Source organism: Bos javanicus, chromosome 22 (genome assembly GCF_032452875.1).
Source record: "Bos javanicus breed banteng chromosome 22, ARS-OSU_banteng_1.0, whole genome shotgun sequence".
NCBI classification, from domain to species: Eukaryota; Metazoa; Chordata; class Mammalia; order Artiodactyla; family Bovidae; genus Bos; species Bos javanicus.
In genome coordinates this window covers 12,171,477-12,197,499 of record NC_083889.1, presented here as the reverse complement: position 1 = coordinate 12,197,499, position 26,023 = coordinate 12,171,477, and the positions used below count along the sequence as shown (strand labels likewise).

Genomic DNA, 26,023 nt, shown 5'->3' with positions numbered 1-26,023 from the left:
ATTTGTCACTTCCACTGTATAATCGTAAGGGATTTGATCAAGGTCATACCTGAATGGTCTAGTGGTTTTCCCTACTTTCTTCAAGTAGGGAAATTTAAGTCTGAATTTGGTAATAAGGAGTTCACGATCTGAGCCACAATCAGCTCCCACTCTTGTTTTTGCTGATGTAGAGAGCTTCTCCATCTTTGGCTGCAGAGAATATAATCAATCTGATTTCAGTATTGACCACTTGGTGATGTCCATGTGTAGAATCTTGTGTTTTTGGAAGAGGGTGTTTGCTATGACCAGTGCATTCTCTTGGTAAAACTCTATTAGCCTTTGCCCTGCTTCATTCTGTACTCCAAGGCCAAATTTGCCTGCTACTCCAGGTATTTCTTGACTTCCTACTTTTGCATTCCAGTCCCCAATAATGAAAAGGACATCTTTTTGGTATGTTAGTTCTAGAAGGTCTTGTAGGTCTTCATAGAACCGTTCAACTTCAGCTTCTTCAGCATTACTGGTTGGGGAATAGACTTGGATTACTGTGATATTGAATGGTTTGCCTTGGAAACAGAGATCATTCTGTTCTTTTTGAGACTGCATCCAAATACTGAATTTTGGACTCTCTTGTTAACTATGATGGCTACTCCATTTCTTCTAAGGGATTCTTGCCCACAGTAGCAGATATAATGGTCATCTGAGTTAAACTCACCCATTCCAGTCTATTTTAGTTTGCTGATTCCTAAAATGTCGATGTTCACTCTTGCCATCTCCTGTCTGACCACTTTCAATTTGCCTTGATTCATGGACCTGACATCCCAGGTTCCTATGCAATATTGCTCTTTACAGCATCGGGCTTTATTTCTATCACCAGTCACATCCACAACTGGGTGTTGTTTTTACTTTGGTTCCGTCTCTTCATTCTTTCTGTAGTTATTTCCCCACTGATCTTAGTAGCATATTGGGCACCTACCAACCTGGGGAGTTCATCTTTCAGTGTGCTATCTTTTTGCCTTTTCATACTGTTCATGGAGTTCTCAAGGCAAGAATACTGAAGTGATTTGCCATTCCCTTCTCCAGCAGACCATGTTTTTTCAGAACTCTCCACCACGACCCGTCCATCTTGGGTGGCCCTACACAGCCTCATAGTTTCATTGAGTTAGACAAGGCTGTTGTCCACGTGATCAGATTGGTTAGTTTTCTGTGATTGTGATTTTCAGTCTGTCTGCCCTCTGGTGGAGAAGGATAAGAGGCATATGGAAGCTTCCTGATGGGAGAGACTGACTTGAGGGGGAAACTGGGACTTTTTCTGATGGGCGGGGCCATGCTCAGTTCAGTTCAGTTCAGCTCAGTCACTCAGTCATGTCCGACTCTTTGCGACCCCATGAATCGCAGCACACCAGGCCTCCCTGTCCATCACCAACTCCCAGAGTTCACTCAGACGCACGTCCGTTGAGTCAGTTATGCCATCCAGCCATCTCATCCTCTGTCGTCCCCTTCTCCTCCTGCCCCCAATCCCTCCCAGCATCAGAGTCTTTTCCAGTGAGTCAACTCTTCGCATGAGGTGGCCCAAGTATTGGAGTTTCAGCTTTAGCATCAGTCCTTCCAAAGAACACCCAGGACTGATCTCCTTCAGAATGGACTGGTTGGATCTCCTCGCAGTCCAAGGGACTCTCAAGAGTCTTCTCCAACACCACAGTTCAAAAGCATCAATTCTTCGGCACTCAGCTTTCTTCACAGTCCAACTCTCACATCCATACATGACTACTGGAAAAACTATAGCGTTGACTAGACGGACCTTTGTTGGCAAAGTAATGTCTCTGTTTTTGAATATGCTATCTAGGTTGGTCATAACTTTCCTTCCAAGGAGTAAACATCTTTTAATTTCATGGTTGCAATCACCATCTGCAGTGATTTTGGAGCCCAAAAAATAAAGTCTGACACTGTTTCCATCTGTTTGCCATGAAGTGATGGGACCAGATGCCATGATCTTCGTTTTCTGAATGTTGAGCTTTAAGCCAACTTTTTCACTCTCCTCTTTTACTTTCATCAAGAGGCTTTTTAGTTCCTCTTCACTTTCTGCCTAAGGGAGGTGTCATCTGCATATCTGGGGTTATTGATATTTCTACCAGCAATCTTGATTCCAGCTTGTGCTTCTTCCAGCCCAGCGTTTCTCATGATGTACTCTGCATATAAGTTAAATAAGCAGGGTGACAATATACAGCCTTGATGTACTACTTTTCCTATTTGGAACCAATCTGTTGTTCCACGTTCAGTTCTAACTGTTGCTTCCTGACCAGCATATAGGTTTCTCAAGAGGTAGGTCAGGTGGTCTGGTATCCCCATCTCTTTCAGAATTTTCCACAGTTTATTGTGATCCACACAGTCAAAGGCTTTGGCATAGTCAATAAAGCAGAAATAGATGTTTTTCTGGAACTCTCTTGCTTTTTCCATGATCCAGCGGATGTTGGCAATTTGATCTCTGTTTCTTCTGCCTTTTCTAAATCCAACTTGAACATCTGGAAGTTCACGGTTCACATATTGCTGAAGCCTGGCTTGGAGAATTTTGAGCATTACTTTACTAGCGTGTGAGATGAGTGCAATTGTGTGGTAGTTTGAGCATTCTTTGGAATTGCCTTTCTTTGGGATTGGAATGAAAACTGACCTTTTCCAGTCCTGTGGCCACTGCTGAGTTTTCCAAATTTGCTGGCATATTGAGTGCAGCACTTTCACAGCATCATCTTTCAGGATTTGGAATAGCCCAACTGGAATTCCATCACCTCCACTAGCTTTGTTTGTAGTGATGCTTTCTAAGGCCCATGTGACTTCACATTCCAGGATGTCTGGCTCTAGGTGAGTGATCACACCATCGTGATTATCTTGATCATGAAGATCTTTTTTGTACAGTTGTTCTGTGTATTCTTGCCATCTCTTCTTTATATCTTCTGCTTCTATTAGGTCCATACCATTTCTGTCCTTTATCGAGCCCATCTTTGCATGAAATGTTCCCTTGGTATCTCTAATTTTGTTGAAGAGATCTCTAGTCTTTCCCATTCTGTTGTTTTCCTCTATTTCTTTGCATTGATTGCTGAGGAAGGCTTCTTATCTTTTCTTGCTATTCTTTGGAACTCTGCATTCAGATGCTTATATCTTTCCTTTTCTCCTTTGCTTTTTGCTTCTCTTCTTTTCACAGCTATTTGTAAGGTCTCCCCAGACAGCCATTTTGGTTTTTTGCATTTCTTTTCCATGGGAATGGTCTTGATCCCTGTCTCCTGTACAGTGCCACAAATGTCCATCCATAGTTCATCAGGCACTCTATCTATCAGATCTAGTCCCTTAAATCTAGGGAGGCCTAGTGGCTCAGAGGTTAAAGTGTCTGCCTGCAAGGCGGGAGACCCAGGTTCAGTTCCTGGGTTGGGAAGACCCCCTGGAGAAGGAAATGGCAACCCACTCCAGTACTCTTGCCTGGAAAATTCTATGGATGGAGGAGCCTGGTAGGCTACTGTCCATGGGGTCACAAAAAGTCAGACATGACTGAGTGACTTTACTCTACAGGAAAAATTGTCACTTTTATAACATATATAATTGTATCTCCCAATTTATATAAGCTTTCTTTTATATTCTTCCATAAGAGTTGACATCTTCTGTAAAGTTCTTACGTATCTTGTCTCTAGATACATTACCATTTTGTTACCCTTTTGAATATTTCTATTGCTAAAATAAATTGATGTTATTAAATTTATGTATATTGGTTTTGCATTCAGCAACCTTGCAGAACTCCTTAACAATTATTATTCAAACAGTTATATCATCTGCAAATAATGAGGAAATTGCTTCTTTCTTTATGATTCTTATACCACTTGTTTATTTTTCCTGTCTTATTAAACTGGCCAGGACTTTCAGGACAATGCTGAATTGATGCTATAATAGTGACCATATTTCTTTTGTTCTTGGTTCTAAAGAATATGCATCTAATATTTCACTATTATCATGATGACTATGGGATTCTTATAAGATACTTCCCTTATCAAGTTATGGAAATTCCTTTTCACTTCTGGTTTAAGAGTTTCATTTTGAATGAGTATTGGTTTTTATCAATATTTCTATTCTTATTATCACATAGTCTTTTATTTATTAATATAGTAGGTTACAATAATAAATTTGCTAATCTCTTTTAATGCTTCTAGCTTGATCAATGCTGGATTCAGTTTGCCAACATTTCATTTGATCTGTCTAGGTAAATGAGGCTGACTTATAATCCTCTCTCATGAGCCAACCCTTTGGGTTGCTTTTCCATCTCGGCTTCACTGTCTTCCTTCTATATTGGCCCTGAGAACTCCAAGTTCTCACTCTGCTCTGCAGAACAATTCAGCTCTCCATCCCCCCATGGCATTTCTCAATAAGTGATCAAAGAATTTTCACTAAAAATCTCTCAGTAGCTTCTAAAACATTTGACAGATTCAGAAGAAAAAGCAATGTAATCATTTTACGCACAGATCATTTAAAAATCTGAAATGTAAAATTAATTGTCATTTACATAGAATTTCTGACTTTTCATGTTTTTTAGAGCAGTGTATGAACTTCAAGGACTGCCTTAGTTCATACTGGTTAACATGGAGTTAGTTATGGAATTAATCCTCTATCTTAATTAATGTATTTTATTATCCTATTTCATTATGTTTACATTTGTCATTTACTTTTGTTAAACTTGCATTTTTCATCATTACCATTGCATAGTATCACAATTCAAAGAATGAACTATCATTGTAAAAGTGATTTGCAGAAATATAATAGTGATGAAAATAGAAAAATAAATCCTATAAGTAATAAATGGACTTCATCAAAGCAAAAAGCTTGACTCTGTATGTAATAAGTGGACAATCAATGTGGATAATCATACAAAAGCAGATAAAAATAAATAAGAAAACAGGGAGATGACAATGAATAATGATACATTTTATTGGATCAATGATCCTTTTGGTCAAGAGTGTGTGTATTAGTTGCTCAGTCATGTCTGACTCTTTGCGACCCCATGGACTGTAGCTCTCCAGACTCCTCTGTCCCTGGAATTCTCCAGGCAAGAATACTGGAGTGGGTCGCCATTTCCTTCTCCAGGGAATCTTCCCAACTCAGGGGTCAAACCTAGGTCTCCTACATTGCAGGCAGATTCTTTATTGTCTGAGCCACCAGGGAAGCCCCTTTGTTCTAATACCTAATTTATTATCCCTTAACATTTTATCAAATAATAATAGAAGACTTCCAAAAACTTCCATACTATATTCTAATTTATCAACCTCACTTTTAAACCAACTGACTGTCCCTAGTACAAACGCAAAAAAAAGGATTTCCAGTACAAAATTGTAAAAATTCCATGTTAAAGGTTGAAAGATATAAAAACTATAGAGTCATCATTTGCCTTCATAGCAAAAATAAGCACAATTATACCTTTGCTGATAAGATACAAAACTAGCTTCAAAAATAACAAATATTGTAGTTGGAAAGAAAGCAAGAAATAATCAGTACAATTCCTTTATCAGAGCTATTGGATTTCTTATAATGTGACTGGCATTTAAAAATCGATGACTGTTATGTATGTAAACAAGCAGACACTGTACTTCATAGTTGAGTAAAATGATTGAATAAATCAGTTGTCAGTATAGATTCACCATATATGTGAGAGAGAAGTATTCGATAGCTTTTTGACCTATTTTTCATGAAGCTGATTTTAAAAGAAGAGATTTCTGGTTTAATTAAACTTAGTTTGTCAATTATGAAATAGACTTTAAAAAGTACATTAACTCCTACACCAATGTTCATAGAGGCATTATTCACAATACTTGAAAAGTGGTTTCCAAATGTCCCATCAACAGATAAATGGACAAATGTCCAAGAAATAAATGGTAAACAAAATGTGGTATGTATATATGATGAAATATTGTTCAGCCTTAAAAATGAATGAGATTCTGATATTTGCCACAACATGGATGAAGCTTTAAAATACTATGCTAAATTGAATTTGCCAGATACGAAAAAGGACCAGTATTGTATTGATATGATTCCTCTTATACTAGGTACCTAGAATAGGCAAATTTATGGAGACGGGGAAGGTAGAATAGTGGTTGTCAGGGAACAGGGGAAGGAGAAATGGGGAGTTGCCTAATAAGTTTCTGTTTGAGATGATGAAAAAGTTTTAGAGATGGATATACTTTGGTGATGTTTGCACAATTTTATGAATGTATTTAATGCTGCTGAATTATATACTTAAAATGGTTATTTAAAGTAGTAAGTTTTTTATTATATGTATTTTACCACAATGGAAAGAAAAGATAGTTAAATTGATATTAAAGAAGCTCTAGCTACATGAGCAGCAAGGAAATGTATCTTCCACTATATCAATGGAAGATGTTGCTTCCAGATGCAGTATGGTGCTTATTGGTGAAAATAGTGGAGGTCTGTCTATAGCATGCCTCCAGACCCTGATTTGCTGTTGAGGGACATCATGGAAGTTGTGATTATAAACTGATTGTGGTCATTAGTATATGTCTCCTCAGCCAATAGGACTGAAACAAAAAGTGAGTACAGGATACTTTTGCACACTGAATTGCTCTGGCTGGCAAACAACAACAACAAAGAAAGGTTTTGCAGTGTTTTCTACTAAGAAATCAAATCTTTTAAAATGAGTATTTCTGTGGCTATGCATAGCATGTCTCAGTAATATATTTAGGATGTTGAATAGTCTGGATCTTTGACTTCAGGATCTAAATACCAGAGTTTTTAAACGATTAAATATCACAACTTCTTAAAACTGAACAGTGGTGCAAACAGCTCAGTGGCTGAGAGTTCGACATTTTCCCAGTACCAATGATTTTCTTCACTTATCAGGAAAAACACTTAAGGTATGTCTTTGCATATTAAAAATCACATCCAAATGCTGCATCTGAACATGCAAACATACCCTGTGAGGCTAATGTCACCAGAGAGAGGATGTAACTCCGTCAGCTGCTGTCTCCCCAGCTGAGACCTTTTACCTGGCTTGCAGTGGCACTAAGCCGGGCTCTTGTCCTCTGGTGAAACTCTGAAAATAGTCTTCAGAGAGAACTCTCTCCATAATTTCTAGATCTGAATTTGATGTGAAAGGCCAGAAATAATCTGTCAAAGCTTCCCAACAACCTATAATTCTGAGTTAAGATTTTCTAATTTAGAAAACATAAAGAGCGGGGGGAAACCCAACAAGCTATGGGAGCTGACAGCTCAAGCAGCTCCCCAGCCAGATATAGATTTCTTTGTGAATGATTTCAAACAGCATTTCTCCTCTCACAGATAGGAAAAAAACGTTACTGCTATTTGCTCTTTAATCTGATTTTTACTTTTAGTTAAGATACACAGATACAAGGTTTAAAAGGTCACACAGCTCCATAAAGATTCAAACAAAAACAGCAATTTCCTGTTTCTCATCTCCTCACACCTAATCTGTATTTTTAGAGGCAACCACTCTGGTTTTTTCTTTTTTTTTTTTTTTGCCTACTGCTTTCTTTGATACCTCTCGTTCTCTAATAATATACTCAGACTACTATTTTAAAAAAATTTTTCCACATTAGATATTATCTATTGGCTTTCTGTTATAGAAAAGAAAGGGATTAACTCCACATATAAACACTTATTTTCTCTTTCTGAAAAGAGAAAATATTTACACTTATTTTTTCTCTTTCAAAAATTATAGCTATAATTTTTGGTTAGAGAATCAGACAATATGGACACTGCCTGACTATATATACGATGATAGAATAGTATTGCTAAGCAAATACTACTCACAGCTGTATCATGCAGTATATTTTGCTTATATATATATATATATATATATATATATATACACACACACACACACATATATATTGCTTTCTCTGGAGTTAATAAGGACTTCATTTCTTCCTTTGCTCAGTTTTCTATGTATTTATCACTAATTTGTACCCAAAGTCTTCTCCAGAGGTTTAATTATTGCTTAAGTTTACTTGAATGTATCAGATTATCCATCGATTTCTATTTTTCTTGGGAAAATCCCTCTTAGTGTCCTTCAACTGCTGCTTCAGTTTGGTCTAGATGTTCCCTCAATGTGATGAACAGATCTTTTCCAGAGATTTTTCTTTCTCCATCCTCTTTTGGATCCCATTTGTCACTTCCCTGAATCCCATATCCTCCTCTTTATTGATTACTTCCTTGTTTTGGTGGGACATATCATCTAAGCAATGGCACCCCACTCCAGTACTCTTGCCTGAAAAATCCCATAGGCGGAGGAGCCTGGTAGGCTGCAGTCCATGGGGTCGCGAAGAGTCGGACACGACTGAGCGACTTCACTTTCACTTTTCACCTTCATGCATTGGAGAAGGAAATGGCAACCCACTCCAGTGTTCTTGCCTGGAGAATCCCAGGGACGGGGGAGCCTGGTGGGCTGCCGTCTATGGGGTCGCACAGAGTCGGACAGGACTGAGGCGACTTAGCAGCAGCAGCAGCAGCAGCATCTAGTAACTTTTTTAGATGGGTTGGTGGGAAATAAATTTTCTGAGACTTGGCATATCTTTATTCTACCCTCATCTAAACAGTTTAGCTGGAGAAGCAATTCTATATTAGAAATTATTTTCCTCAAAAATTTAAGGCATTGTTCTTTTGTCTTATAACCTCCAATTTTCGCTCTGAAGAAATCTGGTGCTATTTTGATTCTCAGTCCTTTGTATGTAACCTCTGATTTTCACTCCTTCAGAGAAAGTTAGGCTTTTTTGTTTGTGTAAAATGTTCTCAAATTTTGTGGTGTTGTGCCTTGCTATGAACATTTTTCGTTCATTTTCCTGAACACTCATGGATATTTTAACTGACTAGATCCTTCAGTTTAGGGAAATTTTCTTATACTATTTGTTTGATAATTTTTTCCTGTATATTTCCTTCTCTATTTCTTTTTGGATCTCCCTTTAATCAGACATTGTACCTATTGGTCTAATTCTCTAATTTTCATATTTTTAATCACCTCTTATTTATTTCTTTTTGTTCCACTTTCTGTGAGATTTCAACTGTGTTTCTAGCCCTTCTATTAATGTTTTAATTTTGCTATCATATTTTTGCTTTCAAAGTGTTCGCTTTTGTCCTTTGAATGTTCTAGTTTGTAGCCTTCTGTTTGTACCCACTGTCTTCTCATCTCTTAACTCTCTAAAAATATTAATGATCGGGATATTTCCTAAATCTACTTCTATCTGCATTCTCCCTTTTTCTTTTTCTTTCCTGTTTCGTTCCTTTAGTCTTTAGTGTTAGAAGTATCCTTCAGATTCCTGATGCTCAGTGGCTGCCTGAATATATTAAAAGGGCAGCATCTTCCTGAGCTGTTAACCTGACTGCCAAGCTTATAGGAACTTACCGAGGGGAAGAAGTGGGTGGGTGGCAGGGTTGCTGCCTTTTAGTACATATGTAAATTTTTCTTTCATACCCCTGTGTCAGGATGCAGCTCTCTCCCTCTTATTCAGTCAGTCTATTTCCAGATCAGAGGAGGCAGTTCCTCTCTGAATGGGTGGTGTGGGGTGGTATTTAGAAAGCCCAATTGCTTGTTAATAAAGACTTTCAAGCTCTCTTTACAGACCCACTTGCCCCTGTCTCCCTGGGCTCCACTTTCAGAGACATTTAACATCCCTAAGTCCTAAGCAGCTCTGCTATCTGGGTTGGCTTGCTTCTGGGAAGTCCCTGCTTCCAGCTTTCCAGGGTCTGCTCTGCCAGTTACCATTCATCCGTCTTAACTCTAATTTCCAAAATGCTGTTGTGTTCTCCATTACATTGCCCTAGTGAATATATACTTTTTTAAAAGTTCCTTTTACTACCATTTAAGAATTTCCAAAAGGTTGGAGGTAAATACATTTTCAATCTGCCATATTCAATCAAAAGTCTTTTCATTTTTCATACCAGTGTTTCTGTTGATGTATGGCAAAACCAATACAATATTGTAAAGTAATTAGCCTCCAATTAAAATAAATAAATATAAATTTAAAAAAAATTAAAAAAAAGAATCTTATAATTTAAAAAAATGTAGGGTATCTAAAATTAGGTGTGATTTATGCATGCATCTATGTCCCTTTGGGCAGTAGTTCTCAAAGGGTAGTTCCTCAGGCCAGCAGCATTAGGCTGAGCTGGGAACTTGTTAGAAATGCAAATTCTTGGGCTCTACCCCAGACTTACCGAATCAGAAACTCTGGGCTGACAACCTGGAAATCTGTGCTTGAACAAGCTTTCCATGGGGTCAGTCAGATCTGTGCTGGAGTCTGAGAACCACTGCTGTTGGTGAGTGAGGCATTCTGAACACTAGAGAAACACTCCCCTACTCTCAACCTCAGCTTCAGAGCCTTCTCCTCAAATCCAGACCCAAAATGTGTCCAACAGAATAAAAAGGCTCTTTTGAGATGACTTCCTCTAACAGGACCCATCCTCCTGAGAAAATGTGTATGAATTCAGATGCTTTTCTCTTCCATGACACCTAGTTATTTACTGCTTTAGATAGTAAACAGACCAGGATCCCTGAGGCCAGAAATGCCAGCAGGCCAAGCATGGCATGAGAAGAAAAGACTGGGAAGCAGAGAAGTCTGGAGAGAGGGGATGCAGTCAGATCTCCTCCCTCTTCCATATTTTCAGTCAAATTGAGGGAGGAACTGCCGGCTTCCTTCAGGGCAGGGAGCCTTGAGGAACCTCATGGAACAGGAAGAGCTTTGTTTGGAACCCTGCGGTGGTTGCATGCCCTCACCCTCTGCCCACCTTCAGAGCAGCCGAGGCTGCTAGTCATCCCAGCCACGTACGTCCCTCCCCACCCCAGCCATCTCTGCGACTCCGCTGAGTTCCTCCATCTGCGGCTCATCTCCCTAGCCTCCCCTCGTCTCCTTCCCTACCTTGGATGCTCTTTGCACATTCTCCTTTGGAACAATCACAACCACTCTCTCTCTGAGCTCTCTCCAAGATGCAGTTAACACTCCCTTTCCATCTTCCCTCCCAGATATGTCTTCACTGTCATCTATACCTTTGAAGCCTTGATAAAGATATTGGCAAGAGGATTTTGTCTAAATGAGTTCACTTACCTGAGAGATCCTTGGAACTGGCTGGATTTCAGTGTCATCACTCTGGCGTGAGTATTTCTCCACATTGATCTGGACACACATTATAGGTGTGTCCAGAAAAACATCTACTTCTGCTTTTTTGATTATGCCAAAGCCTTTGACTGTGTGGATCACAACAAACTGTGGAAAATTCTTTAAGAGATGAGAATATCAGACCACCTTACCTACCTCCTGAGAAACCTGTATGCAGGTCAAGAAGGAACAGTTAGAACCGGATATGGAACAACAGACTGGTTCCAAATTGGGAAAAAAAATACTCCAAGGCTGTATATTGTCATCCTGCTTATTTAACTTATTTGCAGAGTACATCGTGAAGTGCTGGGTTGGATGAAGCACAAGCTGGAATCAAGATTGCCAGGAGAAATATCAATAATCTCAGATACGCAGATGACACCACCCTTATGGCAGAAAGTGAAGAACTAAAGAGCCTCTTGACGAAAGTGAAAGAGGAGGATGAAAAAGCTGGCTTAAAGCTCAACATTCAGAAAACTAAGATCATGGCATCTGGTCCCATCACTTCATGGTAAATAGATGGGGAAACAATGGAAACAGTGACATACTTGTGTTTTGGGGGCTCCAAAATCACTGCAGACGGTGATTGGAGCCGTGAAATTAAAAGATGCTTTTAGTTTTTGCTCCTTGGAAGAAAAGCTATGACCAACCTAGACAGCATATTAAAAAGCAGAGACATGACTTTGCCAACAAAGGTCCATCTAGTCAAAGCTATGGCTTTTCCAGTAGTCATGTATGGATGTGAGAGTTGGACTATAAAGAAAGCTGAGAGATGAAGAATTGATGCTTTTGAACTGTGGTGTTGGAGAGGACTCTTGAGAGCCCCTTGAACTGCAAGGAGATCCAACTAGTCAATCCTAAAGAAAATCGGTCCTGAATATTCATTGGAAGGACTGATGCTGAAGCTGAAACTCCGATACTTTGGCCACCTGATGCGAAGAAGTGACTCATTTGAAAAGTGACTCATTTGCTGGGAAAGATTGAAGGCAGGAGGAGAAGCGGATGACAGAAGATGAGATGGTTGGATGGCATCACTGACTCAATGGACATGAGTTTGAGTAAACTCTGGGAGTTGGTGATGGACAGGGAGGCCTGGCGTGCCGCAGTCCATGAGGTCGCAAAGAGTTGGACATGATGACTGAGTGACTGAAGTGAAACAGGCTGCCATTCTGGGGGTGTTATCTTTATCTCTTTCCAGCTTCATCATTTGGGACTCTGTGGCCCAGGGTATCTTTGCCAAAGACTCTTGCTTTGGGAGTCATTTTCCAGAGTTAGTCCCATACCCTCAGGGAGAAGTTGGAGACCTTAAATCTGAGCTGATAATTGGCCTGTCAAAGTGGATCAGCTTTGTACCTCCTGAACATGAAGATCTTTCCCTGAGGAACCAGTGCCCAAGGAGATGGGTTGGCCACACACCATCTGCATGGTAGTACACAGAATCTTCTAGATCACAATGGTGTGGTGGTGGTTTAGCTGCTAAGTCATGTCCAACTCTTGTTATCCCATGGACTGTAGCCCACCAGGCTCCTCTGTCCATGGGATTTCCCAGATAAGAATATTGGAGTGGGTTGCCATTTCCTTCTCCAGGGAATCTTCCTGACCCAGGGATTGAAGCTAGGTGTCCTGCATTGCAGGCGGATTCTTTACCACTGAGCCACCAGGGAAGTTCTTGCATCTTCTCAAAGAGGCCACTCTGAAAAATATTGCCATAATTAAATCAGGGTTCATGTCAGTCCATGGATGCAAGTGCCAGTAGATTCTCAGAGTCTGTTCTGGGTACTTCCTAGGCTTGTGTTGCCCAAAATTGCCTGTGTTTATGCTGCATAAATTCCCAAGACCCTGTTCATGCAGAGATGCTGACTGATTTCTGGTCCTACAGCTACGCTGGTGAAGTGACAGATCTCCGAGGGATCTCAGGCCTGCGGACGTTCAGAGTCCTTAGAGCTTTAAAAACCGTGTCTGTGATCCCAGGTGAGTGGCTTTAACCAGCATATTTACTCATAGAGCTTATATTGGTTTCCACAGCCTAACATCCCACTTTGATTTTCATAAACAGCCTATAAATTGCCAGAATATGGACTATTGTCCTCATTTAAGAGAGAAACTGAGGCCCAGAGAGTAGAAAACACAATCCCAAATCCTCATCACTAGAGGCAGTTGTGACCTGGAAACCTCGTGTCCTGATTCTTAGCCAGCGCTCTATCCAGAGTAACTCATGCTGTCCATAACGGACAAAAAGATCAGGTCCTTGTTTTACATTCTCATTGTGGGATTCAGGCAAGCCTCCAGTCAGATTCTTTTATACTTGAAACCAAAATGTAAGCTTGAAAACAGAGAAGAAGGGAAAAGGCAGTCCTAGGCTCTGGTGGTTGTCTTTCCCATTTTCATGAATCTGAACATATAAGCCTCAGCCCTGCCTTCAGACCCACAGAAGAGAAAATAATTAGACAATTCTTGATTACAGACAATTCAGAAATGGAAATAGTCCCCCAGGGCTGATCTTATTGGGCCTCCAATATCTCTGTTGCCACATGATACTCCTCAACCCCCTCTGGGTTGATGGAGGGGATGGTGAGGCCTGAGACCAGGTAATGGCCTTGAGATGGGACTCAAGGCTTCCCCCTTGTGGCCTAATGGGTTGTCTCCCCTCCCTCACCCAAAAACCCCTGCCCTCACCTGGAAACAGAAATACATACGCTAGAGAAGTCCCTTTCCACAGTTCTGCATCTGGCTCTGCAGGAAATGACTGGAAAGTCTTTGCCAACTTCCACTGAACAAAGAAAATCATGAAGAATCATTTTCTTCATGAAGAGAATCACAGCAATAAGTAGTCAGTTCTTCCCCTTAGTATCTCTCTCACCTACTCAGCCAGGAAGACCCTGAATTTTGTGTACAACACCTGGCCTATGGAGACTCCCCTCCTGCCTCATCTCTCTCCTGTACCCACCTCCAGAAGCTTCCTGTGGTTCCACAGATACTCATAGCTTTTGCTCATCACGCAGCCCCAGGCCACACTGCTCCTCTGTTAGGAAAGTCCCTTCTCCTCTTCACTCAATTCATACGCATCCTCAGGGTTCTGCCATGCTCTGACTTCCTCAAAGAGGCTCCCTGGTCCTTCCCATCTTCCTCAACCCCCCACCCGACCCTACGCCCACCCCCAGGCTTCTGTGATGGACTGTTTCTCTATGTGCCCACCTACTCACTGATGCTATCGAGTTCTCCCTCACTCGTCAGACAGCCCCACAACAGACCAGTGCCTTAACCATTGCTTGGCTCCTGAGAGGGAACCAAGCAGGGCAGAGGGTGCTCGGTGGATTATTTGGCCAAAAAGACAAGGCAAGGCTAGATCGCAGCTTGCTTCTCTGCTTAGAGCTCTTTCTGTTACTTAGAAATCTGCTTTTCCAAAGAAGGTGATTTCCTTTGCCAGAGCAATAAATCATCCTTCCTTAAACAAGCAGGGGCCCCATCTGAGCAGCTCAGATTCTCTGTTTCTTCCTCAGTGGCTCTCAGTGGCTCTCATGGCCTCACTCTATTGCTGTGCTCATCCCTCTGTCTTTCTGTCCCTGTCTTGTTCTATCTCCCTGTATCTCTCCCTCCCTCTCTCCATTTCTTCCTTCTTCTTCCTTTTCTTCCACCTCCTCCTCTTTCTTTCCTTTTCCTCCTCTTCCTCTTTTCCTCCTTTCTTCTTTTCTTCTTCTCCTCCTTTCTCTTGCTCTCTCTCACACACCAATGTTCCTATGTCCCCAAGCCTCAAGCTGCCTCCCAGGACTGAGATAAGGACAGACAGACAGATACCAAATGACTGGAGTGAAATTGGCAGCCTCCTGCTAGGCCTAGTACCTGGAGCACAGCAGGCACTCAATAATTATTTTTTCATCAGATTGCTACTGTCTGGAATTTATTCACTTTAAGAAGATTTTAATAATGCATAGCCTGGGTCTCAGTTGCCTCATCTTTACAATTGGACAATATTCTCTTCCTATCTGCCTCTCAGGCTTATGGCAAGGTTCAGATGAGGGACTGGGCTTGAAACTGCCCTAGAGTTTGTAAAATATCTCACACCTGTGTGTAATGAAAGGGTAGGAAGGCTAAGATGCAAGCGTGCCAGGCACACGTGTGTGCTCTGTGTGTGCGACGTCATCCATGTAGAAGTACCACTGTCATCTTCCCACAGGGCTGAAGGTCATCGTGGGGGCCCTGATCCACTCGGTGAAGAAGCTGGCTGACGTGACCATTCTCACTGTCTTCTGCCTGAGTGTCTTTGCCCTGGTGGGCCTGCAGCTCTTCAAGGGCAACCTCAAGAACAAATGTGTCAAGAACTGCATGGTTGTCAATGAGACAGCCAATTACTCCTCTCACGAAAATCGGGAGTGGAATTACTGCCAAGGGGACCAAGGTCTGGTTGGTGGGGAGTGTGACGCCTCTTTATACCTGTGCAGACATATATTTTGATTGAAATTCTTCTCATGAGTTGTGTTTTACTTTGGGGACCCCCATTCTCGGTTGTCCAATGTCCCTTTCACAAGGAAATGAGTCCAGAGGCAAGTCATTCTGCCTCTGCTGGAGGATTCTGCCTCTGCACAAGGCTGAGGCCACAGCTCAGCTTCTCTCTTCCCAGATGAGACATTTCCCCTTCCCAGCTCCCAGCATACCCACGGAGGGCACGCAGTCAAGGATATCCTCCTTGCTCAGGCAGAAGTCTCAGCAGGTGTTGCTTTCACCACTCAAGGCTTGCGTTGAGGGTTGAGAACCATATGTGAGACTTCTGCTTCTTCCTTTATTTTGCAGATTACTATACCAACAAGGAAGGCACTTCTGACCCCTTACTCTGTGGCAATGGATCTGATGCAGGGTGAGTGTTCAAGCCATAACAAAACACCAGTGCCCAGCAGCCCTTCCTCCTTTTTGTCATCAGTTCTTTCTGGGTAAAGCCTAGGTTGAAAGTCCTGAGGAAAATGTGGAAATTAATAAGCCATGGCCTCTGCCATCCCAGGCTCATGGGAAGAGAGTGTATGAGTAAGCTCTTGTTATGAAACAAACATCCCCAAGATTTTTGTGACTTAAAACACCAGCCATTTATTTAGCTCAGTTCTGTACATCTGCACCTGAGATCAGCCTGGTGTTCCTCTGACATTGACTGGACTCATTCATGCATCTGCAGACAGTGGACAGATTAGCAGGGGTCCAGCTGATCCAGGATGGCCTCAGCTTGGGTGTCTTGTCTCTGTTCCGCATGGTTTCTCACCCCCCAGCAGACTAGCCCAGGCTTATTCTCCTATTGGAGGCAGGATTCCGAGAGAGAGAATGGAAATGTGCAAGGTCTCTGGAGGCCTAGGCTTACAACTGGCATAATGTCACTTCTACTGCATCCTGTTGACCCAAGTTACAGGGCACAAGTGAGTCCAGATCCAAGAAATGGAGGAACAGACTCACCTCTTGATGGGAAAACTTGCAACATCATATTGAAAGGGGTATGGAGACGGGAAAGGGAATAATTATGGTCATTTTTGCAAACAATCTGCCCAAGAAAGGAAGTAATATTTATTAAATATGTTTTGTGTCAAATGCTCTTCATTTAGTTGTCACAACTCCATCACATGGGTTTCATTATCCTCATATAATTGAGGAAGAGACACATGCCTCAGACTTTGCAATTTCAAATTCTTACAGAGGTCAGACACAAAACAACATGTGTCTAGAATGTGAGGAATGGGCTGGGTGGGTACCAAGACCATGAGAGTTAACGCACCAGCCAAAGTGGCAGCCACTTCCCAGTTCAGCTTTTGGTTATCATGTGGAAACATGGATCCACTGCTTCCAGATGATCCAGGTTTTTAAAAGAGAGACAGGAAATTTCGATTTTTATGTAAACTTTCTTAACTATAAACATTGACTACAAATTCCAAAAAATATCTACATATTGTGGGCCAAACACAATATTTTAGCAATGCAAATTCAGCCAGCAATCTGCCAGTTTGTGAGCTCTGATGCATTTACATAAAGATGCTGTGCTATGGAGAACCAGTGCTGTCCTAGAGGCTCCCTGGGCTGGGAAAACACAGCAAGGTGATGGTGTGAGGCAGGGAGGATGTCAAGGAAGGTTTCCCAGAGGTGGTGAGGTTGAAGGGCAAACAGGATGTCTCCAGGCTGGATGAACAAGAGATGGTTTGGATGGTACCATTCCAGGTAGCAGAATAGAATGTGAGACAAAGCAAAGGCACATGGGACTCCTCAGGTCTGCCTGCTGATTTTGCGGGAGCAGGTATGAGTAGAAAGAGATTAGGCAACAGATGAGAAAGGCTCATCCCTGCCCATCTCCATGGCAGGGGTGTCTGGAAGCCCGGGCCCACACAACCTACTCCCTGAATGACTAACAGTCCTATATTGCGTAAGTAGTACAGGGTGGGGCATGCTGGAGTTCAGCCTTCATCAGTTCCCTAAGAAAACAATCTCATCAAGAGCCGAGGGGTGGGACTAACAGAAGAATTTGAGTAACACAGGCCCCCTGGTCTCTTTCTTCATAAATGCACTTGGCATTTGGTTCTTGAGCTCAGGAAGAGGGTTGTTCTGATGTCAGTTTTCATTTGCCCTTGACTTAATTGAAACCAAGGATCTGTCAATGTCCTTTTCCCATCTGGATAATGACATTTCTCAGGAGCATGGTTCCATAGTAACCCATACACTGACTGCGGTAAAGCTGTGAGGTCCGCCCATGGGGCCCCCTTCTGACTCCGAGAGAGACCAACTATCCCGATGGGTAGGTCCTGGCCAGGCGGGAAGAAGTGGAAAGGGCTGGGAAAGGCCTGGGGTGTCAAGTAGAGGCCAGCTTAGGTGACGGGCAGAGAGAACCTTGGTGGGCATGCTGTGAACACCAAACCTGGGTTCTGTGCTGAGCCACAGAGAAGTCAGAGACCTAAGCAAAAGCCCATACTGACCAATGGCACTGCAGGGAGAAAGTCTGAGGTCTCAAGGTGGAGAACAAGTACCAAGAAATACTTGATGGTTTTCAGCATTCTTTCACATATATTATTCTAGTCCATGTTTTTGGTAGCTTCTGGTTAAAAACAGCAAGAATTTTAATTCTGCATTTTACATATAATATTTACTATGCTGAAGGCACCTTGCAAGAGCCTTTGCACCATGGTCTCATTTAATTCTCTTGAGCAGTTAGCTGTTGATGCATAGCAGCTATAGTGGGGTTCTACAGGAGGCAGAGATAGGCTGCCCTTAGCATTAACTAGCAAACCTACAGGTAATGGGTTAACTAGCTCCTTGGGAAAGTGAAACCAAGAGAGTGTCTTTATATGTGGGTCTACAGAGCCTGGGAACTTGCAAATCTCCAACCAAAGTTGGAGATAGATAGAATTGGGATTGGGTTACAATCAAGTTTTCAGGCCCTAATCAATTGTATGGGTTCCTGCCTGTGTGTCTGCATGAATGTCTGGAGTAAGAAGATCCCTCAGAGATTGGTGTTGGTGGAGGAATCCTAAAGTAGAATCCCTAACTAAGAAAAAAAGCATTACCTTCTCCTCAGCCAGGTCATCCCACACGGGTGGAAAGGATCTCTCACATGCCTTGAGCTTAGAGATGCTTCCCGACATCAGCTTAGCTGCTTATGATGAGAAAGAGGGACGTGGAGCCTTTCCCACCCCAGGACTCAGCAGGCAGTCATCTTCAGTTTGGCCTTTCTTCATAGGTCAGTCTTCATAAGCTACTCGACAATTTTATTTCTCCTTTGAAATAAATCCATTGGCATCTGTGTGGTTTTAGACTACTGACTTCTTCTCTCTGAACCCCAGCTTCTGCATCTGTTTTTTTTTTTTTTTAAAGGATTATTGAGATGATTAAATTATAGCATTTGTGAAACACTTAGGAGAGGGAGAGGCTCAGTTATTGGGAAGTGGTGTCTTTATTGTTATATCTAATTGGTCAGTGAACTTGGCTAATGTGTGTCCTCCTTTGAAAGACAACTCTGCAAGTGATGCCAACTGACTCAGGTTTTACTGACTGTCCCTCTTGCAGTGTGAATTTGCAAAAAGCTTATGAGGTCTTGTCTGGGCCAGCTAGTCTTCTCCAGGCCATTTCTCTCTGCATGAAACTCTGAACTGAAGGTATTATGTTACTGGGGCAAGGCCAGGCTGTGTGTGTGGGGGTGGGGGTGGGGGGGAGACGGGGGCAGAATCCCCTACTAGGCCCAGAAAAGTGGACTCTTGTCTAACACGCAGAAATAAATTTTCTGGGGAGATAAACACATACTGACAAAATGAAAGACTAAGTGCTTGAGCAGAGCATTTTTCTTTTTTGTAAACGGGTGTTCTTCCTATGGCTCCCAGTCTCAGGGTTTATGCAGGTGGTGCTGGTTTTCCGGGTTGCCTCTGGCCAATCATTTTGCTCATGCCCATATTTGATCTGCCTCAGGGCCCTTCCTGGTGGCGCACACATCTCTCAATCAAGACGGATTCCAGAGCAAGGGTTTCTGGGAGGTTTGCAGGATTATTAGGGGCTGGTGTCTGCTCCCTCCTTTTGGTCCCTCCTGAATTCTTCCAGTTGGTTTTGGTGGCAGTTTGTAGTTTCCTTAGTGGGAAACTACACTTGTAGTTTTTTTGCCGTAACTCATGTAACAAGTTATTTTTGTGTCTGGCCACAGTGGGCAGTTTTGATAAGTGGTTTCCTAACATTATTATCCCACTTAATGGGCAAAAGAAACTGAGGGCTAAAAAGGCTGAATGTCCAAGGTGACTCAGCTAATGAGAATAAGGCTAGGCCTTGAGCTCCAGTCTTTGACTTCAAACCCTCAGGCCTTCTGGCAGCCCTGGACTGTCTTGGCCCCAATAAACAGAAGTCTGTGTGATTGACAGCCTTATCTGTTCTTGCTGCAGCCACTGCCCTGAAGGTTATTTCTGCCTTAAGACATCTGACAACCCAGATTTTAACTACACCAGCTTTGATTCCTTCACTTGGGCTTTTCTCTCACTGTTTCGCCTCATGACACAGGATTCCTGGGAACGCCTCTACCAGCAGGTATTGATCTGCATGTCTCCATACACACTCGGTTGGCGTTTGGAGCATTTGTTGCATGGCTATGTTTTTTCCTGGAGGACTCTGACCACATCAGGGGGCCATGTTATCTGGGTACACATTTCTCTTTTTTTTCTCTTGAATCTGCAGACCCTGAGGGCTTCTGGGAAAATCTATATGGTTTTTTTCGTGCTTGTTATCTTCCTGGGGTCTTTCTACCTGGTCAATTTGATCTTGGCTGTGGTCACTATGGCATATGAGGAGCAGAACCAGGCAACCATTGATGAAATTGAAGCCAAGGAGAAGACGTTCCAGGAGGCCCTGAAGATGCTCCAGACAGAGCAGGAGGTCAGTGAGGGCTGGACCTTTGCGAAGTCTGTTGTAGGCCTTTCACAGTTGGGCAGATATCTGGACCAGTGTCTTACATTAAGGCTGTCATTTTAGGGAACCACGGCAAGATTCATCTCATCTCAGGGACTATCTTAGGTTAGATTTTCTCAAAAAAAGAACCCAAATGAAGAGCCTGCGCAAGTGATTCACTGAGGGGTGCTCTTAGGAGGGGATCAAAGTTAGCAGGATGGAACAAGGGAAGAATTAAATAAGGCAGTGGCCTCAGCTAGAGACTGCTTTGACCTGATCCCATGGGGAACTCCAGGGTATGACTTGTTCCACAGAGGTAGCCCTACCTGGAGGCAAAAGGACTGGCCCTTCATACCTCCATGCTCAAGCCAAATGTACAGTCAAAGGAAATTTTCTGCAGAATTCTGCAGCTGTAACCCATTTACTAATGGGTTACTAACATTAGTAATGTTTACTAACATTCAAGCAGCTGGAGATGAGGGTACTGACCCGGTAAGAGAAACCTGGGCAGGGCATCAACAGAGTTTACTACAAGGGCATGAATGAGGGAAGTGACCTAGAGGTGGCTCTTGCCCAATGTCCCAATCCAACAATCACTCTGGTCCTGAATCAGGCCTCCTCTGGTTGGGAAGCCCTCACCCACTGTCTGGGGGACACGCGTTTATGCTGAGCACATCCAGATACTGTCGGCTATAGCTGCTATTCTCTCCCCTCAGGTGCTGGCAGCGCTGGGGGTCGACACAGCCTCTCTCCAGTCTCACAATGGATCCCCCTTGGCCTCCAAAACTGCCAGTGAAGGAAAACACAGAATGAAGTCAAGGGTGTCAGAGGGCTCCACAGACGACAACAAGTCACTCCGGTCTGAGTCTTACAACCAGCACCGAACGGTAAGGCGCTCAGGCTTGTGCCTGAAAGATAATCCACTTTTGCAGCTTCCATGCACAATACGCTGAAGTGGAAAGAGGTTGGTAGCAGAGAGATAATTGGAGGCACAGAGCCTAGGAAGATGTTTTGATAATCCACCCCCTATGCCCCCACCACTACCAGTGGTGGCCTAAACTAGGGCAGGGACATTATGGATGGGGAAAAGTGTGGATTAGAAAGACTTTTATGGGAGCTCGAGGGAATCAACAAGACTAGGACTGTGGAATGTTGCAAAAGAAGGGAGAAGTCCAAAATGACTCTCAGGTTTCCAGGTTGGCCATTTAAGTAGGTGGTGATTCTAAGAGAGGCACACTGGAGGAAGAACTCTGGATTATAGATAGGGCAGGTGGTTTGAACATGCTGACCATGAGGTGTCTGTGAACCTGTTGGGCATCAAGGGTCAGCTTCCTTCTGACACTCTTATCTGCAGTTCTGGAGCAGAAGAGGGGTCCTTGTTCGTGGTGCTGAAATCATTTAAAAGCTTCTTTCTAACCTCATGCCTCAGCTCCTCCAGCTCAAGTTCTCACCTACTGTTGGCCCAGGAGATCCTGGCACCTGTCTCGTGGTAATAATCCAGCCTGGGAATACCTTCAGGACCTCCTTTCAGACCCAGTAGCAATTTTCCCTCTCGTCATCACCTACTACCTCCCACTCCAAGAGTCCCTGTACTCACTGGGTTTCCTCCCACCGGCTCCCTCTCCCTTGAAAGTCTTGTGTACCCCAGATGTACCCTTTCAACAGGCCTGAGAGATAACCCCTTTGTGGTAGAGCAGGTCCCACACTAGCAGTATGCGAAAGGGGCTTGACATGGTTATTTTTCAGAGCTGCTGGATCTCACTTCCCTCTTGATCTCTTTTCCCTGTGCTCCTCTGAAAGATGTGTCACTTTTTGGAATAGGATCTCGACAACCCCCAGACTTCTGTGTGCATGTCCACACACAGACACACTCCCACGCACTCTGGCCTCGGTGACACCCACACACCAGCATTTATGAGGGTCTGCTCTGCCTCTTTTGAGCAACACCTGGCATGAACAGGGCACAGTTCAGAAGCTGTTTCAAACTGGGGTTTGTCTGGAGCTCTGACAACCTCAGGGCAGGATGAATCCCAGCTTCTGTGGACATGTCAGTGACACTCTGAACTGGGCTTTAATTTCTGGCAGTCAACTTCACACAGATTAGCACTTGGATGTCCAATAATTGTCTGGTGTATGTGTGTGCTTGTCTCTCTAGCTAGATTTACCTTCAAAGGGCAAAAGGGGAAACATCCCTTTCTAATTCAATAACACTAGGTACTTGGTATAAAGAGTTGACTAAAACATGGCCCATTTTTCAAGAACTTCCATTTGGGTGGAGGAGGCAGATATAAAAACAGCTATGTGTTGAATACTATATTAGGGACAGATAGATGTTGTTTGGGGAATAGGAGCAGGAACATCTATTCTTATGAGGGTGAGAGTGTATCAGGAAAGGCTTCATGAAGTAGGGGATAATTGAAGTTCTTAGTAGTAGTGAGTAAGTCCTCCAGTAACTGAGGACTGGGAGGGTTTGAGAAAGAATGTTTTCCAGGCAGAAAGATCATGTTTGTTCTAAGGACAGGGAGATGTTGTTTGGGTACTTCCTTAGTACTAACTGGTTGGAGTTTCTGTTTGTTAAGGCATTCCCTTCCTTCTTTCCCAGGTGTGTTATTGTAGTAAATAGACCATAGGCAGTTTTAATAAAAAGCCATTTTCTGATCAGCAGTAATGAGAGGGAGATTGGGGGTAGCACTTAGCAGAGAGATGCAGCAGAGCTTTCAGAGAACACACAGGATACCAGTTGATCTGCTTGAATGATTTTAAGGCAAGTCCAGAATTTAGATTCAGAAGCCATTGTCCACCATTTGCCAAATAGGTTAATTCTGAAATATTAGGTTGTGGCCAAGGAGACATTGCTTGATAAATACAGGACCAAAATTTTCTTCTTAGTTTCTTGGTTTGCTTAGTTCCCAAGTGCATATGACTCAGTTGTCCCATCTTTCATAAGGACTTGCCAATTTTGCTCCTTTGCTTCAAAAGTAGGAAGGATACATAGATTTTATGAGTTCGCAGTCCTTGGACATATATTCTAGACAAAGAGTGCTATGTTTTTAATACTGAATTACAATGAAGATTGCTGTCAGGACGAGGCTCCAAATCATCCAGAAAGCAAACTTCAATTCTGAGGGAGATGGGGGCAGGTCAAGAGGGCTTTAAGTGTGTCCCAACATTAATAATTTAGTAAGTAAAAGAAATTAAGTAAGGGAGGGGAAATTCAGCAATATGATCTGAGTTTGATAGGAAGTCAACGTTTAGATTTTAGAAACACTTTCCATGAAGAGAAAAACAAATATTATATATTAATGCATATATGTGGAATCTAGAAAAATGTTATAGGTGATCTTATTTGCAAAGCAGAAATAGAGATACAGACGTAGAGAACAAACCAATTCAGAAGGGTGGTGGGAGGAACTGGGAGGTTGGGATTGACATATATACACTACTATGTATAAAATAGATAACTAATGAGAACCTACTATGTAACACAGGGAACTCTCCTCAAGGCTCTGTGGTGACCTAAATGGGACGGAAATCCAAGAAAGAGGAGATACATGTACATGTATAGTTAACCCTGGTGACTCAGACAGTAAAGAATCCGCCTGTGATGGAGGAGACCTAGGCTCAGTCTCTGGGTTGGGAAGATGCCCTGGAGAAGGGAATGGCAACCCACTCTAGTATTCTTGCCTGGAGAATCCCATGGACAGAGGAGTCTGGTGGGCTACAGTCCATGGAAAGAGTTGGATGCAACTGATAATTAACACTTTTTCTTTCACAGTTGATTCACTTTGCTGTATAGTAGAAAGGAACACAACATTGTAAAGCAACTATACTTCAATAGAAATTAGTTTAAAAAAAGAAAGAAGCACTTTCTATGAGCTGAGGACAGAACTGATAAGTTGTCTGGTCAGGTTCATGGTTGTGGGAACCAGCCAACCCAGCATACTAACCCTCCAGGGGCTGGAGGCCTATGAATTAGCTCCTTTCCTCTGGCAACTGTACACCACACGACTCCCTGGGAAGAAGATTTTGATGGGAAATGTTTATTGATTTGGAGGAATGGCACTATTCTTCCAGGAAATTAGACTGCAACTCTCCCTTCCATCTCCCCATTGTTGAGTGTTCAACGCTTGCCTCAAGGGATCCTGGAAGCTCATTTTATTACAAAGCTCTTGTCTCCTCCTTTGCAACACAAACTCTCACACCCTTATAGGCTGAATCTAATGAATTGTCAGACCTAATTTTCAGAAAATAAAGAGCGCTCGTTCATTCAACAACCATTTACCAAGCTTGTTTCTGTATTGGTGTACATAACTGTCTCCTGAGGTCACAACTTTGCACTCAAGCGGGGAACTTAAGATACCTTTGTCCAGCCCCATGGCCTAAGATTGGCAAACAACTGACCCACCTGGGTGACGTTTGTCCTCTGACATACCCTTGGCCATGATGGCCTATTTGCTGACCTTGAGCACCTTGCAGTCTCTTTTCGGTGTTGGCCTTTTCCCAGACTGAGTTAAGAATATTCTTTTCCTTCCTTCCTTCTCTGCGTACACCTAGAGCACTCCATAGATCTGTGTCTTTAATTTTGCACAGGAGGGTCGTAAGGCTGAAGGCAGGAAGTGGGAGTAGGTGGAGGGAAGTGTTGAGTTCCAGATTTGCCTGCAGGATGATCTTCCAGGCTACCTTCTTTCCTGCTTTTTTGGGGCAATGCCCAGTCTTTCCTAGGCCTCGCCACTGGGAGACGCCGGGCTAGCCATGGCAGTGTGTTCCATTTCCAGGCCCCTGGCCGAGACATCTCATTCCCTGATGGGGTCACAGATGATGGAGTCTTTCCTGGAGACCATGAAAGCCATCATGGCTCTCTGCTGATGCTTAGGCGTGCAAGCCAGCAAGGCCCCCTCCCTAGGAGTCCACTGCCTCAAACCCTCAACTGTGGCTCAGGGCGTGGAGAAGATGGAGCTCCCAAAATGACCACTGGAGAGCTTGCCCCTGGAGTCATCGAAGTCTCGGTGAGTTTGTGAATGCTCCAGGCTTTCTGGGGCTGCTCTGCAGCTAGAGGCCTCAGGCCAAAAAGCCTTGTGTGTTACCCATGGAAGGATCACTTAGATGTTGCTCTGCCCAACTCCTCCCAGCTACCCTCATTCTACAGGCAGGACAGGTGAGACCCAGACGGAGTGATTGAATTTACCTGAAATCAAACCTGTCTCCTCATTTACTCTGTAAAGAATCTGCCTGCAATGCAGGAGACCCAGGCTTGATCCCTGGGTTGGGAAGATTCCCCTGGAGAAGGAAATGGCAACCTACTCCAGTATTCTTGCCTGGGAAATGCCATGGATGAGGAGCCTGGTGGGCCACAGTCCATGGGGCTGCACAAGCGTCAGACATGACTTAGTGACTAAACAACAACAACAAGTGATACAGACTATTTTCCAGCTGCTCTGATCTCTTTCCCCTGGAGTTTCTCTGTCCCTCTTCCCTATCGCTGCTTTAGAGATAGGCCTATTTGCTCCCTGGATGAGTAT

General features: G+C 43.1%; 1 protein-coding gene across 1 annotated transcript in view; it reads left to right on the top strand.

The window, feature by feature from the left end:
- SCN10A (sodium voltage-gated channel alpha subunit 10) overlaps positions 1-26,023 on the top strand; it is a 92,264-nt gene that overhangs the window by 14,992 nt on the left and 51,249 nt on the right. Inside the window, exons 4-10 of the mRNA XM_061395969.1 lie at positions 10,994-11,122; positions 13,006-13,097; positions 15,301-15,492; positions 15,912-15,978; positions 20,006-20,492; positions 21,221-21,391; positions 25,217-25,510. Of these exons, the coding sequence (XP_061251953.1) occupies positions 10,994-11,122; positions 13,006-13,097; positions 15,301-15,492; positions 15,912-15,978; positions 20,006-20,492; positions 21,221-21,391; positions 25,217-25,510 (1,432 nt within the window). The remainder of the gene's footprint in view (positions 1-10,993; positions 11,123-13,005; positions 13,098-15,300; positions 15,493-15,911; positions 15,979-20,005; positions 20,493-21,220; positions 21,392-25,216; positions 25,511-26,023) is intronic.